General features: G+C 41.3%; 1 protein-coding gene across 1 annotated transcript in view; it reads left to right on the top strand.

Annotated features, from left to right (window-relative positions):
- The window catches only part of zfpm2a (zinc finger protein, FOG family member 2a), a 121,702-nt gene that overhangs the window by 51,893 nt on the left and 54,510 nt on the right, over window positions 1-15,299 (top strand). The window contains exon 4 of the mRNA XM_086219161.1: window positions 4,194-4,318. Coding sequence (XP_086075287.1) covers window positions 4,194-4,318 — 125 coding nt within the window. The remainder of the gene's footprint in view (window positions 1-4,193; window positions 4,319-15,299) is intronic.

Below are 15,299 nucleotides of genomic sequence, written 5' to 3'. Positions count from 1 at the left end.
TTAGAGACCCCTCTCAGAATCTGAATTCATATTAGGAGAATTTATGCTTACTGATGTGCGTAAATAGGCACACAGATAAATTTGAATATGTTGTTGCATTTTAAAGTATTTAGGAGATCATTTTTGGGAGTTACAATCCTAAATTGAATAAAACCAAAAAAAATAGAAATATATGTCTAATTTACACAACAGATAAGCTGTCTTTTTGCATTGTGAGGCAGCTGTCTGTCACAAGATCAGAAAAGATGTCATTTTGGCAGGATTCAAGTGATGTGTTTGTGTCTGCACCAACAGTGACGTGGCCAATCAGCAATCTACTGTCAGCTGCAGGTGGAGTTTAGGTGTGCTGATAGCAAGAAGCATCCATGGAAACATCTCGAGACAACAGTGGTAGTGGTACATACCACTTAAGCATCAGTTATGTGAGTTTTTTTTTTGTCTTCTTTGACAGAGGAAGGCTTTCCACCACAGAGATGAGGTTTTTTTGGCTTGTGTCAATTCGTTGATTGGTGGAAGTATAGGGCATCACCTGCCGGGTATTTTTGGAAAGTTTCTTTCCATTTCCAAACTTCTTCAATGGGCGACTTCTCAGGTTAGCTCTGTGAAACAAACATCTGATACATAAGGTTGGTTGAACTCCAGTGAAAATGTTTCTGATGACACCTAAAATGAGTGCAACACATTGAGTTTCGGGTTTGAATATTTTAATCAGTGTAAACACAATATAATCTTACATAAGAGCCGGGGCAAGGGAGAAAATATATGTCAAACTGATGAATTTCATCAAACCTGAGTGCTATTTATGGAGCAATAAAAAAGAAGAGGGGGAGAAATTATACAGCCCTCATCATATAAGGTCTCTGTCTGCCACTAGTCCCCACCCATCTATTCTGTAATCATAGCAGGCTGGCACTCTGCCACTGAGAAACATATTAATATTCAGTCATATACCATTGAAGGGAGAGAAGAGGCTCCTCATCCTCAACACAATAACAGAAAATGTACACAAAAATACAACAGATGCCAGCATGGTGCATTTTGGGTGCTATCTGAGGAGGATCTTGCCACACAAAGGGACATTCATTGGTCTGCCAAGTATCGGTGGAGTGCAGGAACAGACCCTAGAGTCTGGAGACAGATGATGATCTTATCAGGGGAGGGGGGTGTAGAGGGTGAAGGTGGCAGAGAGGGGTTGGTGGGGTTCTGGAGGAGGGGGTACAGCTCTTGAGGTTTGCCAAGTGTGTGGCATTTTAGAATTGGATGATGAGGAACACCGAAGAGAGAACCAGGCTTGTGAAATCTCCTTGTTGGGTCTTTTGTGTACACTTTGATGGGTTAAACACCTCTGTATCTGTTTGGATTTTTTTTTTCTTTAAGTAACTGAATTATCACTTCAAGCAACTTTTGATGAAAATGATCAGTTACAGTAATAACAGAACACATCTGTCAGTAGATTTTTCAATGTTAGAAAACTTGTAAAAAAAAAAAAAAAAAAACCTTGTTAATAAAAAAACACACACAAAGCCCATGAAGAGTATACTATTCATCCACGGGTGTTTTTGTGGAGAGGAGATCTTCTACTGGTCGCTACCTGCAACAGATGCGTGAGCCATCTGTGAGCCAAGGTCCTCAGGCAACATTTGTCGTGAGCTGCACACAACTGGCACCTAAACACAGTGGACCGCAAGCCACAAAAATGGAATTGTAGCCTCCTTTTCCCCTTCTCACACCTTTTGCTATTCAAAAACCACCCAACCTCCCCATCCCCAAAAAAAGGAAGAAAAGGGCAAAGGAAAGAAATCATAATGGTTGGCTGGCAGTTGGTTGAGCTGTGTGTCAAACAGGGCTAAACAGGAACTTGCATCCAAGCGGTTAAAGGCCGTGGGTCTTATCTGAGGACAAACAGAATGCATCAAGCAGCGGCTGTTGCTCTCAGTGATGACGACCAGCTGTGCACCAATGTTTAATTATTTCCCTATAATGAGCTTACCCACCTTCCACTGCAGCACCAGGGACACAGCATGCAACATGAGGCTGAAGGAGAGAAGGAAAGAGATAACCAAACTATACGTGTATTTTCTCCAAAATATAACCAAAAAATTGAGGTTTTATGTCCAACAAAGGTTTGAGGTTTTCATCATTATGGGTGACATTTATCTCTTCATTGTTATGGAATGATCACAATTGATGAGCATGTGATCAGCAAGGTGTCATTTGTCACGGGTAACACAGCACATGTTGTTTAGATTATGTTTGTGCATGCGGAGGATCACGTACGTTTCCATACCAGCATAACAGGCTGACACAATAGTGCGGCGCAGATACACAGCTGATATTTACAGAGTAGAACAGGGCTGAATAGGTCATTATACCACGTAAGCATGGAAAAGTTCAGAGATCACTTCAGCCCATTCAGCATGAACTGAATTCTCTGAATACCTATTAGCTACATCTGTGAGGAAATAAATGAAGAGGCATGTTAACGCCTCCAAAAGAGCGTCTTTGTATTATATTACTGTTATCTGCAGGGAAAAAAGAATAATACATAAATAAAATCTCTCGCACCTTATAGAAAGGGTAGATTCATAATGGTTAGTTAATGCATTCTTAAGTACTCGTCATTCTTCTTTAACTGTTAGCAGTCTAGCACTAATGTACTCATGGTGACCATATTAACTTATGAGTTACAGAAAAGATGGATAGAAAACTTGGGGGGTGGCTAAGTGTTCTATATACAGTATGTACCTATCTACGTATCTAGCTATCAATGTATATATCTATCTATCTATCTATCTAGCTATCAATCTATCTATCTATCAATCTATCTATTGATCAGTCTATCAATCTATCTATCTATCTATCTATTGATCAATCTACCAATCTATCGATCTATCTATCTATCTACTGTATCTATCTATCTATCGATCGATCTATCTATCTACTGTATCTATCGATCGATCAATCGATCGATCGATCTATCTATCCATCTATCTATCTATCTATCTATCTATCTATCTATCTATCTATCTATCTATCTATCTATCTATCTATCTATCTATCATCTATCTACCTATCACTTTAAAGTGACGATCTCAAAGAGCATGAATGAATTATTCTTAAGGAAATGCTTATTTAGCACTTCTTCCTGTAATTAAGAATTTAGTAAAGAATTTGTAGACTTTGGTCTTAGATCTGTCAGTTATACATAATTCTCTCCGGTTCTCCAAGAACAGTGATGAACCTCTGACACTGACTGTGACCTCTGACCTCTCAAAGGCCAATTCAGTGACGACATAGTTTGTTAGTCTTTGGACTGAGTTTCTTGAACTTTTTATCAAACCCGACATAACTTGTAGTTAGATTTCTAAATTATCAGACTTCCTCCAGAAGTCCTCTGAGTGTTGTCAAGGCAACAAAACCAGAAATGAGTTGAGAGCTGCATACTTTCCTTGTGAGACACAAACACATGCGCACGTTCTCTCTCTCTCTCTCTCTCTCTCTCTCTCTCCCTGTCTCTCTCTCTCTCTCTCACACACACACACACACACATACACGCACACACACACACACACACACACACACACACACACACACACACACACACACACACACACACACACTCTCACACTCACACGGAGACATCCTCCTTGGTAAACTATGCCACAGCCTGCCACGGGGTTTATCATAACTATTTGATTAATCACCGTGCCTAAAAAGTACACTGAATCTTAGAGATAAGATAGCTGGGGGTGTCAGGGAGGTGAGCACCGGTAGTACTAACAGTGCTATCCGGTTTCACTGTTAATTAACTGGAGCTCTGCACAGCACTAACAAGGGCCCAGCCTTCCTGGAACAACCAAAATAGGCCTGCCACTAGCTGCTCTCGCCAGCCAGCCCGCCTGCAACGTCTCACAGAGATTATCTCAACAGAAGACACCTTTCAAGTAAGGTTAGCGCGCGATGTGTCTGAGGAACACCATCAGATGGCTGTTCGCTTGATTTGCTTATCCATTTTGAAACTGCGCGGCTTTAACCTTGAATGTTTACTGCAGGGTTTTAAAGCAATAATATGATGGCAGATGTAGGTTTGAGGAAAGAGGACAATGACTGAACGTCAATGTGATTTGACGTGGAACTTCTGTGTTAAATAAAGCACTTTGGCTAACTACCTTTGGTTCTGGTGTGGTTTTTAGGAGAGTTGGATGCGTTTCTCAAAGATGGCGAGCGTCGGATCCACAGCCGTCAGCAGCTCCCCGTGGGGACGACATGGGGACCCTTCGAGGGCAAGATTGAGATGAGCACTGACAACAGCACGCTGGTAAGTCTAAATCTGAACAACTATTTTTGTGATTTTAAAAATTCCAATACCACATCTTAAAATTAACCAGTTACAACCGGTCCATCGATTACAAAATCATTCAAATAAATTAATGAAGAAGAGCCAGACAGGCAAAAAAAAATGTGTAAGTAATATTCTGAAATGTATGCAAATCAAGGGATACTAAAAAATGAATATGTGATTTCAGAAGCAATGGAAAGTAGGACCAGGTTGCAGCCAAGAAAAGTTAAATCTTTAATCTTAGCTGAGACTCTTGGATCTGGAACATTTCACTGAAACTACATGACATGACCACAACTTCCTGACCTGCTATGACCTCCTGACCACAGTACATGGTTGTGGAGGTGGCTGTGGTCTAAAATTTAGACAAGCAGGCCTGGTTTCAAAAGGAACAGTGCTTTTTACTCCCACAGCACAGCGTAGGCGCCCATGAGCAAGGCACTTAGCCCCCTGTTGCTCCCTGGTGGTGAGTGTGTTTAAGTACACTGTGTGTATGTTCACTCCAGAGGGATGAGAATGTCAATTTGAATTATGAGTCATATAGCATTCATAAAGTATATTTGTAAGTAATATATATAGAAGAATTAAATACTCCACTCCAGAAACGATGCCAGTGCACCCTCTGTTACATTAACATCTCTTACAAGCCAACAAGTGGTATGCAATAGTTGACAGGGCCAAGGAGTTACCTATGGCCTTCAGGCTTTGATTCTGGCCTGTAAGATCAAATTGAAGAATACAAAACTATGTAAAAACACATTTGTGAGAAATAAAATCTCATCAAAGAGACCAAATTTCTCCCGTTCTGCTTTAATTGAAGATATCTGTTTCCTGTTCCTAGAAGGCTACATTTTCCCCTACCCTCAGAGCTCTTCAAAATAGCTTGCGACATAGCAGTAGCCAATGATTTATTGCATATTATTAGGCCTAAATATACCATATAAAAAGTGCATTGTTTTTTTTTTTTTTCATTTGGATGAAATTGTACTTAAAATAGAAATCCTTCATTGGTCAAACTTTGCCTGTAGCAAACATTATAAAAGATTACTAGAAAGTGCTCCTCTGAAGAGCGTAGCAAAAGCAATCCCGGTGACATTCCAACCTGGTGACTCTTGTGGGATCCAGCTGGCCTCTAATAAAAGCCTTTGAAGTGCATCTATTTTAACCATTCAATCTGCATATTTTTATGACAAAACACTTTAATTGAACTCAGTCCAGGCTTCAATTGAAGGAACTCACAATCCATTATTTTTGATGCTACCCTGCACCCGGCAGCTTTATATCTCTCGTTTCAAAGATCCCAGCAGAGGCCTGTGTTGACCTGCTGCTCTGGTGGAGGGACGAGTCCTCCATGGGTTTGATACTCCTTTCGACATTTGGATTAATTAAGCAGTTCCTATTAAAGTCATAACTCGTCTCACATTCATCTCGTTAAGAAATATAAAGAAATGTCCATGAGGATCTTGGAGTCCCACCCACCTCCCACCCTCCTGCTTTCCCAGTTTCCTTGAATGCACAACTTTATTAAATCATTTCTGGAGCAGTTTCAAGTGTTTTCTAAGCTCCTCTCATGGTTTTGAAGTCATCAGTGGCTTTAAATAACTTGGGCCGTATTATAGCCATGAAATATGGCTTCTCTCAGGCTAAAGCCCGTTATCCTTGGGCGGAAAAGTGATTTGACAGAGCAACACCTCAAGTTGCCTTCCAAAGTCACACATTCCATATATTTCTCCTGCAATCTGGGCGTGTATTTCCCTGAAAGGCATCCAAAACCACCCTTCAACTGTCCCTTAGATGACCCTCAGAATCACCAAGAGATGTTGCATGAAACCTATCCTCTGAATATTTTTCAGTGGATACAGACTTCATCATACCCACTGTAGAAAATGCAAAAACTGATTGCTGATTCTTCAGGATCGCTCATGGCGAGAGTGATTCGTTTTTAACTAAGTGCCCTCTGAGGAATTCATTGTTACCTACCAGATCATTCTTCTTTTCTCTCCCTTTTTGTGAGCAGGTGTTGGTCCTCACCTTTAATAGGCGGTGGAGGGGTTACAGAATATGCCAAACCTCCCTTGCAATTAAAAGCAGAGGAAGAAACTCTGGCGTATTGCCTTTAAGGATCTCATGTGTGTCTATTCTCAAGGGGCCCTTTCAGTGCTTTGCTGCTTGCCCTCCTCCTCTCCTAGGTTTCATCTCTCAAATGGGGTACTGGCTATTAGCAGCTTCTCAGTATCTCTCATTAAAGGCTAGGTCAACCCACCTGGCATGTTTTGTTTTATTGAGCCTTCTTTTTAGTACAACTTTTTACTTTGTTTCTTGGAATATGCTTGGAACTGTCCATCAATTCCTGGCATTTTGTGCATCACAATCATCTAATCTCAGGCTCAGGTTGTTCTCAAAACTTCTTTGTTATTCCTTGGAGAAGCTATGCTGTATAATTCACACGATAACCCACGTAATTGTGAGGCAAGAGGAAAATGAAGCAAGGCTTCAGGAAATTTGCAGCCATGTTTCAAACAACCCATTGGTCATTTATTTTAAGCTTGACGTCAGGCCATTCTCGGGTGCTTTTAGCAGGATCGAAACATTTTTCTTGAGATGTTGTTTTTATTTTATTCTAACCCAAACAGTGATCTGCTGTGACCCATGACTCAGACCTTAATCACAGCATTGCCAAGATGGTTGCATTGAAAAGAAAAGGAAGTTCTGATGTCCTTAGCCTCATAGCCAAAGGTTAAGCTCTGAACTGCAATGTGCAGTCAGACTCAGCCTTGACCTGTTGCCCTCTTAGTGAGAAATGGTCACCTTACCACAGAGCCAAAATCCCTGCTTGCTGCAAGCACTTCTCATACAGTATGGGGCACACAGACCGAATATAGAGCAAGATGGCCGCTCGGGAGACTCAAATCAAACAACGTAGCTAGTGAATATTCTGTTGCTGTACTGCATACTTTAACTTATAAGTGTCAACAAACAAACTTTAGTTATTTGGATACTTTTTGTTTGATTGTAAAAATGATAACCACCATGTCAGACACTGCACATGACTTTTCAAAAGAAATTATACAAATGTTTCATGAGAAGAAGTTGTTCATTCACAGTTGCATAGTGTTATTTATTGAATGTATTTCTGTTCTATTTTGGGCAGCACAGTGGTGCAGTGGTTAGCACTGTTGCTTCACTGCAAGAAAGTTCCGGGTTCAAGCATGGTATCTTTCTGTGTGGAGTCTGCATGTTCTCCCTGTTCCTGGGTGGGTTCTCTCTGGTACTCCGGATTCCTCCCACAGGCCAAATACATCAAGAGGGGACCAGGTTAATCCAGACTCTAAATTGACCGTAGGCTCAGCTGTGAGTGTGAATGGTTGTCTGTCTATATGTGTTGGTCCTGTGATGGACTGGTGACCTGTCTAGGGTGAACCCCGCCTCTCGCCTGAAGGCTGCTGGGATAGGCTCCAGCCCATCCGTGACCCTTAACAGGATAGCAAATGGATGGATGGATGGATGGATGGATGATGGATGGATGGATGATGGATAGATGGATGGGTGGATGTTCTATTTGTTTTAAACCAAACCCCCATCATTGAGCTGTTGCTTTGTTAAACGTGTATCCGTTGGCAACATCCTGACCATGGTGCTGCATTATTCTCAGGTATGGGAGGGTATAAGTAGTGACAGGAACAAACACTGATGCCTCTCATGTTGGAGTGAGGGAAAAGTTTAGCCACAGATGTGAGGTAAGGAAGGAGAAAGAGATAGAGGGAGAGGGGTATGCTGGCCAGTGTTGATGCATGTCAGAGGCGGAAGCACTCCAGAGCAGGGTCACAAGGTAGAATAAAGAATTGGAGGTAGAAATAAAGGCTCATTGCGTCATTGGTCTCCAATTCACCCAGGAGGCACACTCAGTCATTCTTATGAAGTGTGACCTCTGCACGCTATTAAATCTCCTTTTAGTTCCTCAGATTTTTGAAACATTGGAGGTGAATGAATTACCTGAAGGCAACCAGCTTTATGGATGGACTGACACCACTCTCATGTTAAAAACACATGACCCGCTGGTGAGATATTGATATACCCTCTCTGAAATCAAACATATTTTATCCCTTCATCGAGCGAGTCGTGTCGTTTCAGATAGAAATTCTTTGAGGTCAAGCTATTTCTGTCGAGTACGTACAGTGCATAGGTCTGTTACTCAATTCTTGGCTTTACGCCTGGAGAGGCACTAAGGGTGTCATGACTCCTTAAAGTGGCTTATACAGTAAATAATGAAGATACAGTGAATTTAAGCAGCTTGTGCATTAAACTGGACAGGAGCAGCACTGTGGCACACACAGCCAGTAAGGTGGAAAGAATATTTGGTCCAGCTGGTGTCAAGGGAGTTGTCCTGGGAATGGGGAGTTGTCTAAAGATGGGAGGGGGTGCTCTAGAGGCAAGCAAATGGGAACATGATCTAGAGCTGGCATACAGCTACATGTGCCACTGTGGACGACTGGCCTCAGTAGTGGACAAGCGTGATGGATGATGCTGAGAAAGAACAAGGAGTGGAGCGTTACATGCAGTTGTCCAGGCAGGCCTGGAAACAGAGGCATATAGCTTGAAAAAGTAAGAATGAAAAGAAAGAGAGAGGGTAGGGAGGAGAGCATGAGAGAGAGAGAGAGAGAGAGAGAGAGAGAGAGGAGGCAGGAAAAAACAGAGGGGAAAAAGCATGACAGGAAATCTAGGCATCTGCAGGACAGAGATAGGGTCACATCTCTGCCGTTTATCAAAGAGGAAAGCAGATTTCACAGCTGATGGGTCGGCCGTGGCAGGTCTGGAGACCCCAGGGGCTCCGTTTGGCATGAGGGACTGGAGTTATAGGCATTGCTGTTGCAGACCTGTTAACACAATCACTTTGCGCTGTATTGGAACGCTTGTATTTTCTATTTTATCAGCCATGAGATCTCTACCGTCACTTTTTTACTTTCTTTTAAAATCTGAACTGGTTTTCATATTTGATAGAAAATTTAATATTTAAAATGGTAACAATGAAGTGTTTGTGATTTATGAAAGACAGAGGTTGGGAATTTAAATCAAAGTAATTTACTCATTTAGCATCAGATATTCAAGACAGAAATGCAAAAAATGAGAAAAAAAACAAGTTGGTGCTTTTCCTTCTCTGTTCCTCTTCCTCCTCCTCTCCTCTGTCTGACTGATAGAGCTGCCAGAGCACCGTCTCATCCCTCACTTCTCTCACTGATCAATCAGACCATTAGACTCCAATTACAGCCGCAGCCCTGGCGCAGGTGAGCGACGAGCACATTCAGACAGCAGCCGACTACGCCTCCGCCCGGCTCCTCACACTCTTCAAATTAACGCAAATTAATAGTGACACTCAGACATAAATGTCTGCAATCGGGGAGCTAAATTAACAGTCTGGGTCGAAGCTATTGAGTAGCAGGTGTCTTTAACAGCGGTAATTACCCATACTGGACAGAACTGGGAGGAGAAGGTGGCGCTGGGTTTGCCAGGAGTAAGAGGCCTGGCCCTGGTGAGCCTGGCTTCCGTTGTAGGTGTTAATAATTGATTGGGAGGCAAGCTATTAATGAGCAGCAGATTTAGAGCTCTGTTGTAAATGTGTGTTGATGAGGGTGTTGCCGCCTCTTGTACAATGCCTTACCAATGCTAATTACCAGAGCTTAGTCAAGGTGCACTGTAATGAGTCTGGATTCAATAGAATTCTGCTCTTTATGTGTTTTGAGGGCATTTTAGTGCAAATTACACGGTAATTAAAATGCATACGACTTGCATAATTCTAGATTAAGATGAAGGTGATTTGCTATCTCGTCCTTTATCTTAATATACTTGTTGTATAGTAGCTGAATTTGCTGTGAGCATTGCTGTATTACTTAAAAGATCTACTGCTGGTATCTCTCACAATGACCCTGATTCAACCAGGATGAGACATAACCCCACCTTACAAGGATGTGATAAAAGTCAAGAGGAGCTTGTGGCTCATTCAGTCCAATAGCAAATACATTTTAACACAGAACTGACATCTTCTATCACTGTTGGCCTTGAATCATACAGTGCATTATAGTTGTGCTGTACTGACTCATTTGTCAAAATCTGGTAGAATATTCAATGTGTTTTTTTAAATTTGTGTATCAAAGAGAAATCACTGACGATGAAGAAGCATCGAGAGGATGACCTCTGCTTGTATTTGTCAATGAAGCCTATTTATCTTTATCAGTTTTATTGCTTTTGCATTAAAATAGAATAAGATGAACGAACATTTTTGCTCAAATGCACACGACATAACTAATACGAATGTACACAAGCGCATCCTAGTGTTTAATTTTGCTCAGATGTGCGATTTTGGGGTCATAGTGACTGATGTGTGAATGTGTGTGTGCCCATGTGTGGGAGGCCATAGTGTATGGGCGAGTGCATCAGTGTGTGTGTGTGTGTGTGTGTGTGTGTGCCCATGTGTGGGAGGCCATAGTGTATGGGCGAGTGCATCAGTGTGTGTGTTTGTGTGTGTGTTTGTAAGTGTGTGTGTGTGTGTGTGTGTGTGTGTGTGTGTGTGTGTGTGTGTGTGTGTGTGTGTGCAGTGTGTGTGTGCAGCCTGTGTGCTACTTTCGGTTGTGAACAGAGAGCTTTAGCTTGTAGACTAGAGAAGAGCAAAAATGTCAAGATACTGTCCTAATTTTCACCTGGGACATCGAAAGAGAGGCAGAGGCTGTCAGCCAATGGGGTGTGATTATTGTGTAATTTAGTACACGGGTAGGAATATGGGCCTGTGTAACCAAAAAATGCTCCAGAAATTATTCAGCCCATCACTCAAGCCATTTATCTCATCCTTTTTGCCCACCCTCTCCCTCCAGTATGTTTATTGTTAGCTACCCCTAAACTTTAACAAGTGGCGGCGGATTTTTCTGTTTTAGAAATTATATTTTTCTTCTTGTCATTGCTTCATTAATCAAGAGGAGGCATTCTGAAAAATGTTTTGTTTTGGAGGCTGCAATCTATTTTGTGTGTGTGTGTGTGTGTATGTGTGTGTGTGTGTGTATGTGTGTGTGTGTGTGTTGTAGTTAATCTGCGCCCGTGGCAGGTTTCCCCTCCGAAACGCAGCGCTAAGCAGCGGTATCGCAGGCCTATTGTTGTAGCCTCTGTCATAGCAAGGAGAGCCTGATGCAGGCCTGGGCTCGCCTGATAAGGAAAAGAGGATTCAACATGGCTGGAAAGGAGAATCAGTGGGACTTGAGAGTGGAGTATGGATGGGGCAGATGTGCTCACACACACACACACACACACACACACACACACACACACACACATACACACACACATACACATGCACACACATATGTACACACAAACATACAGAATGATACACACATGCTCTACACACATACAGTCACACATGAGCCGACACACACACAAATCATCACCATCATCACACTGGCACATGCCCAGGCAATTATTTACAGTAACATCCAATTACATATGCAAGAAGGCACCCCAGGATAGGACCTCACTGTAACGACACACACACACACACACACACACACACACACACACACACACACACACAGCCTCAAATATGCACCCACATGCACATGCAAAAACAAACCATTAAACTAAACTAAAAAGAAAAGAAATGGCAATTTGAAGTCCAAACGTTGTGATTTATGTTTTAAAGGTGCCATGAGCTTTCAGTCTGAAAGTCACTGTTTTTGGATCCGGTCGGAAAACGACAGACATTATCACAACTAACAGGATTTGGATTTCTGTGGTGGACACAAAAATAATTTTGGCACAAAGAATGTGGTTTCATCTAATGAAATAATGGGCCCAAATTTTCGGCAGACAACCAATTTGTGATTGCATGCATCAATTATTTCTTGGGTTTAAACCAATATCAGGGCTGAGGTCTCTTTAGATGGCTAAAATGGTAATTATCTGGCCTGCTCCCCCTAGTTTGATGTCATTCATATATTTATTGATGGCATTATTGATGGTTTTTATGTTCCTAACATGTGAAGTTAAAAGGAAACCACACTCTACTGATGTAGCATTTAAGCAGAGCTTTTACCGTGATGTCAAGGAGAGAATCTGAGGATGTGGCAAAAGGAAATCAGATCCACTGTTTTTTATTTTGATATTTATGCTACAAGTCTGTGCAGGTTTTTGTGTGTTTAGCTGGAACTCCCAGCTCCATGTATTAGCTGTGAAGCACTCAGTCAGTCAGCTAGTCAGAGCTATTATAGCCACGGATGAGCTCCACTGTTTGAGAGATAATGCATGGTTGACTTGATCTACAAGTGAACCTGACATTTTGCTGTCCTTACATCACAACACAACTCCACAAACTGATATGGCAGGTCTCCTGATAAGCAGAGCAGGACTCACTGATTTGCTTTGTGCCCACTGTAATGACTGCACGCTTTACTCAAACACCAAAGATTCACTGACTACATCAAAACACAAATACAAAGACGGGGATCATATGCAGCACAATTTGTTGCATTTTTAGTTTTGAAGTGCTGCTACAAATATCTGAGTCTTTTAATGAGGTTGAGATAGTGAGAATAATTTAATATATGAATGAATATGAACAATTTACAGAATCTTGTAATTAAAGCAAATAGTCATGGAGGTGTAACCATGGTTAGGGATGATGTATTTTCTCAGAATTAAATATTATTTCTCATATCTGTGACTCATTTCAAAAGAAAATTGTATCTTTTGAGAATGTCATATAGAATAAATCCTGAGCATTGGCAACATGTCTGATTAACCTTTCACATCATCAGTCACTGCTGCAAAGCTGCATTTTAGTTTAGGAATCGGTCTTAGCAAGAACCAAAATCATTTTTGTGAAAGGAGACTGTGGCCTTGTGATTTTATTATTTTACAGCTTCAGTGGACCAGTGCATACACCTATCAGACATCTTGAGTCAGCGCTGTGTTTTGCAGGTTAAAGTTTTTTTCCTCCTGATATTGTGGCGTGTGAAACATTTCACGTTTGTCACCAATACAAGATTTCCCACCAGTGTACTAGCCAGGACATCCAAAATCTAAAATAACAGATTCTCAGGGTCTCACGGAGTCTCATGACACAAAAACACTTTTTGGGGGTGTCTTGCTATGGCCAATTTCAAAATTAGAAAGCAAAAAAGAGAAAACTGGCTCCAAGCTGCGCTCTGCCTCTGTTTCTCACTACAAAGATCTCGTGCCATAAAGCAAGCAGCAGGTTTCCACACAAAAATATATTAAAGTGGACATGCAATTGCAATTTATTCAAAAACATTCAATTGTGGTATTTCACTTTGTGCCATTGGTTTTATTATTCATAAGAGATCATATACAATTCATGAAATTGCATTTATTTGTCTTCACAGAAGCTGTAGATGCAGAGGTGGTTGATTTCTCACTTGGGAGCTAAAGCTTGTGTCTCTGTGGCCATTCTAATATACGAGCAGCAGTGTGCTCAGCCACTGCAGCACAGCTGAAGGCCCCAGTGAGGTTCCCGGTCCTGGGGGGGCAACTCTTCACCCCCACAGGGCACCAGGATGACATGGTGTCCCTGTCCCTCTCTGGATGTTTGCTGCCTGCCAGAATAAATAGATGGTGTCATACATTTCTCTGTACCATGGATAGTCCAAGCATTTCTGAACCCAAATTATGTTTTAAGACAACATTTATGAGAAGAACAAAGGCACTAAGATGATATCGAAACTAAATATGCAGCATGGTAGTCCACCCCGGTCCAGTTGGGGGGTGCTGTCAGTCCCATTTCAAAGATCCCAATAGCCATAATGCCTAAACCTGACCCGACTTTACGCATTGATACAAAATACAGCTTTTACAACTGAATTTGCTTTCAATGGGCTTTCAGCAGCAACATGTGTTGCAATGATGTTCTTAACAGTAGCATATTATTTGTACACCGACTTTACTACGACAAAACGTTACTGTCGTTTACTCAAAATTAGCAATTTCAACACCATAGAAATGCACTGGATTATTTCTTAAAAAAAAAAAAATCAAATATTTATTTCGGTGTTGTTACCATTAGAGGTCAAAGCAATGTAGCGACTTGTATTGGTGTTTATACTGTATTTATTCCAACCTAAATTTGTCTTTGAAAAATGTGTATATACATGTACACATACAAAAATAATGTCCACTCAAACTAAATTGAATGACCGCACTTTCTCTTTGTCCATGCACTGTGTTTGGTGCTGGAATGAAATTATACAACACAACACAACACAACTTTCAAAGCAAGATCAAATGGATGATCCAATCAGGGGATTACACTGAGTGCAAATCATTCTCTCTGCGGTTGAGTTCTCTGCCATCCCTCCCACATAAGAGTGCTTCCTTCATTAATATCCAATCAATGAAAGTGCCGTTGTGTGACTTTCATCATAAAGAATCAGTGCAGCGGCCCAGATCCACGCAAGAGCTGTGAGGCAAAACCCCCTCAAATATTTTCGTGTCTTTGTTTTAATTTTTTTTTTTTTACAATTCAATTCTATAATCACATTTAAATATTTTTTACCCTAATAAACAAGATTCAAATGTGAAATGTTTATGAGAAATGTAGTTTTGGTTCGGGAGCGCTGGGATTGTATTTGTTGTTCACAGGATCGTACAATACCAACTTTAAATTCTGGAGCCTGGTTGGTCCCAGTGATCCACCAGTCACAGTCGTTGCCTGGATAGCAAACTCTCTCGCCGAATGCTCCAAGTTCCTGTGTTGGTTTGATATGAACATCGACATTCATGAACGAATGTTCCATTTGGGATAACTGAAACACGTCACACGCTATCACTCACACACTTTTTTCAAAGAGTGTAATAAATTAAAGTTAAGTTTGAATGAGTGCTTACAGCAGATTTAGGGAGATGTGCCTTTAACTGTGACATGAAGTTTCAGGCTTTACAGAATGTGAGTCGTGCAGGCAACAGT

Source organism: Aulostomus chinensis, chromosome 11 (genome assembly GCF_037954235.1).
Source record: "Aulostomus chinensis isolate RoL2024-O1b breed Wild chromosome 11, RoL_Achi_v1.0, whole genome shotgun sequence".
In the NCBI taxonomy this organism is placed as follows: domain Eukaryota; kingdom Metazoa; phylum Chordata; class Actinopteri; order Syngnathiformes; family Aulostomidae; genus Aulostomus; species Aulostomus chinensis.
The sequence above is the reverse complement of the archived record's forward strand: the minus strand, read 5'-3'. Positions and strand labels throughout refer to the sequence as shown.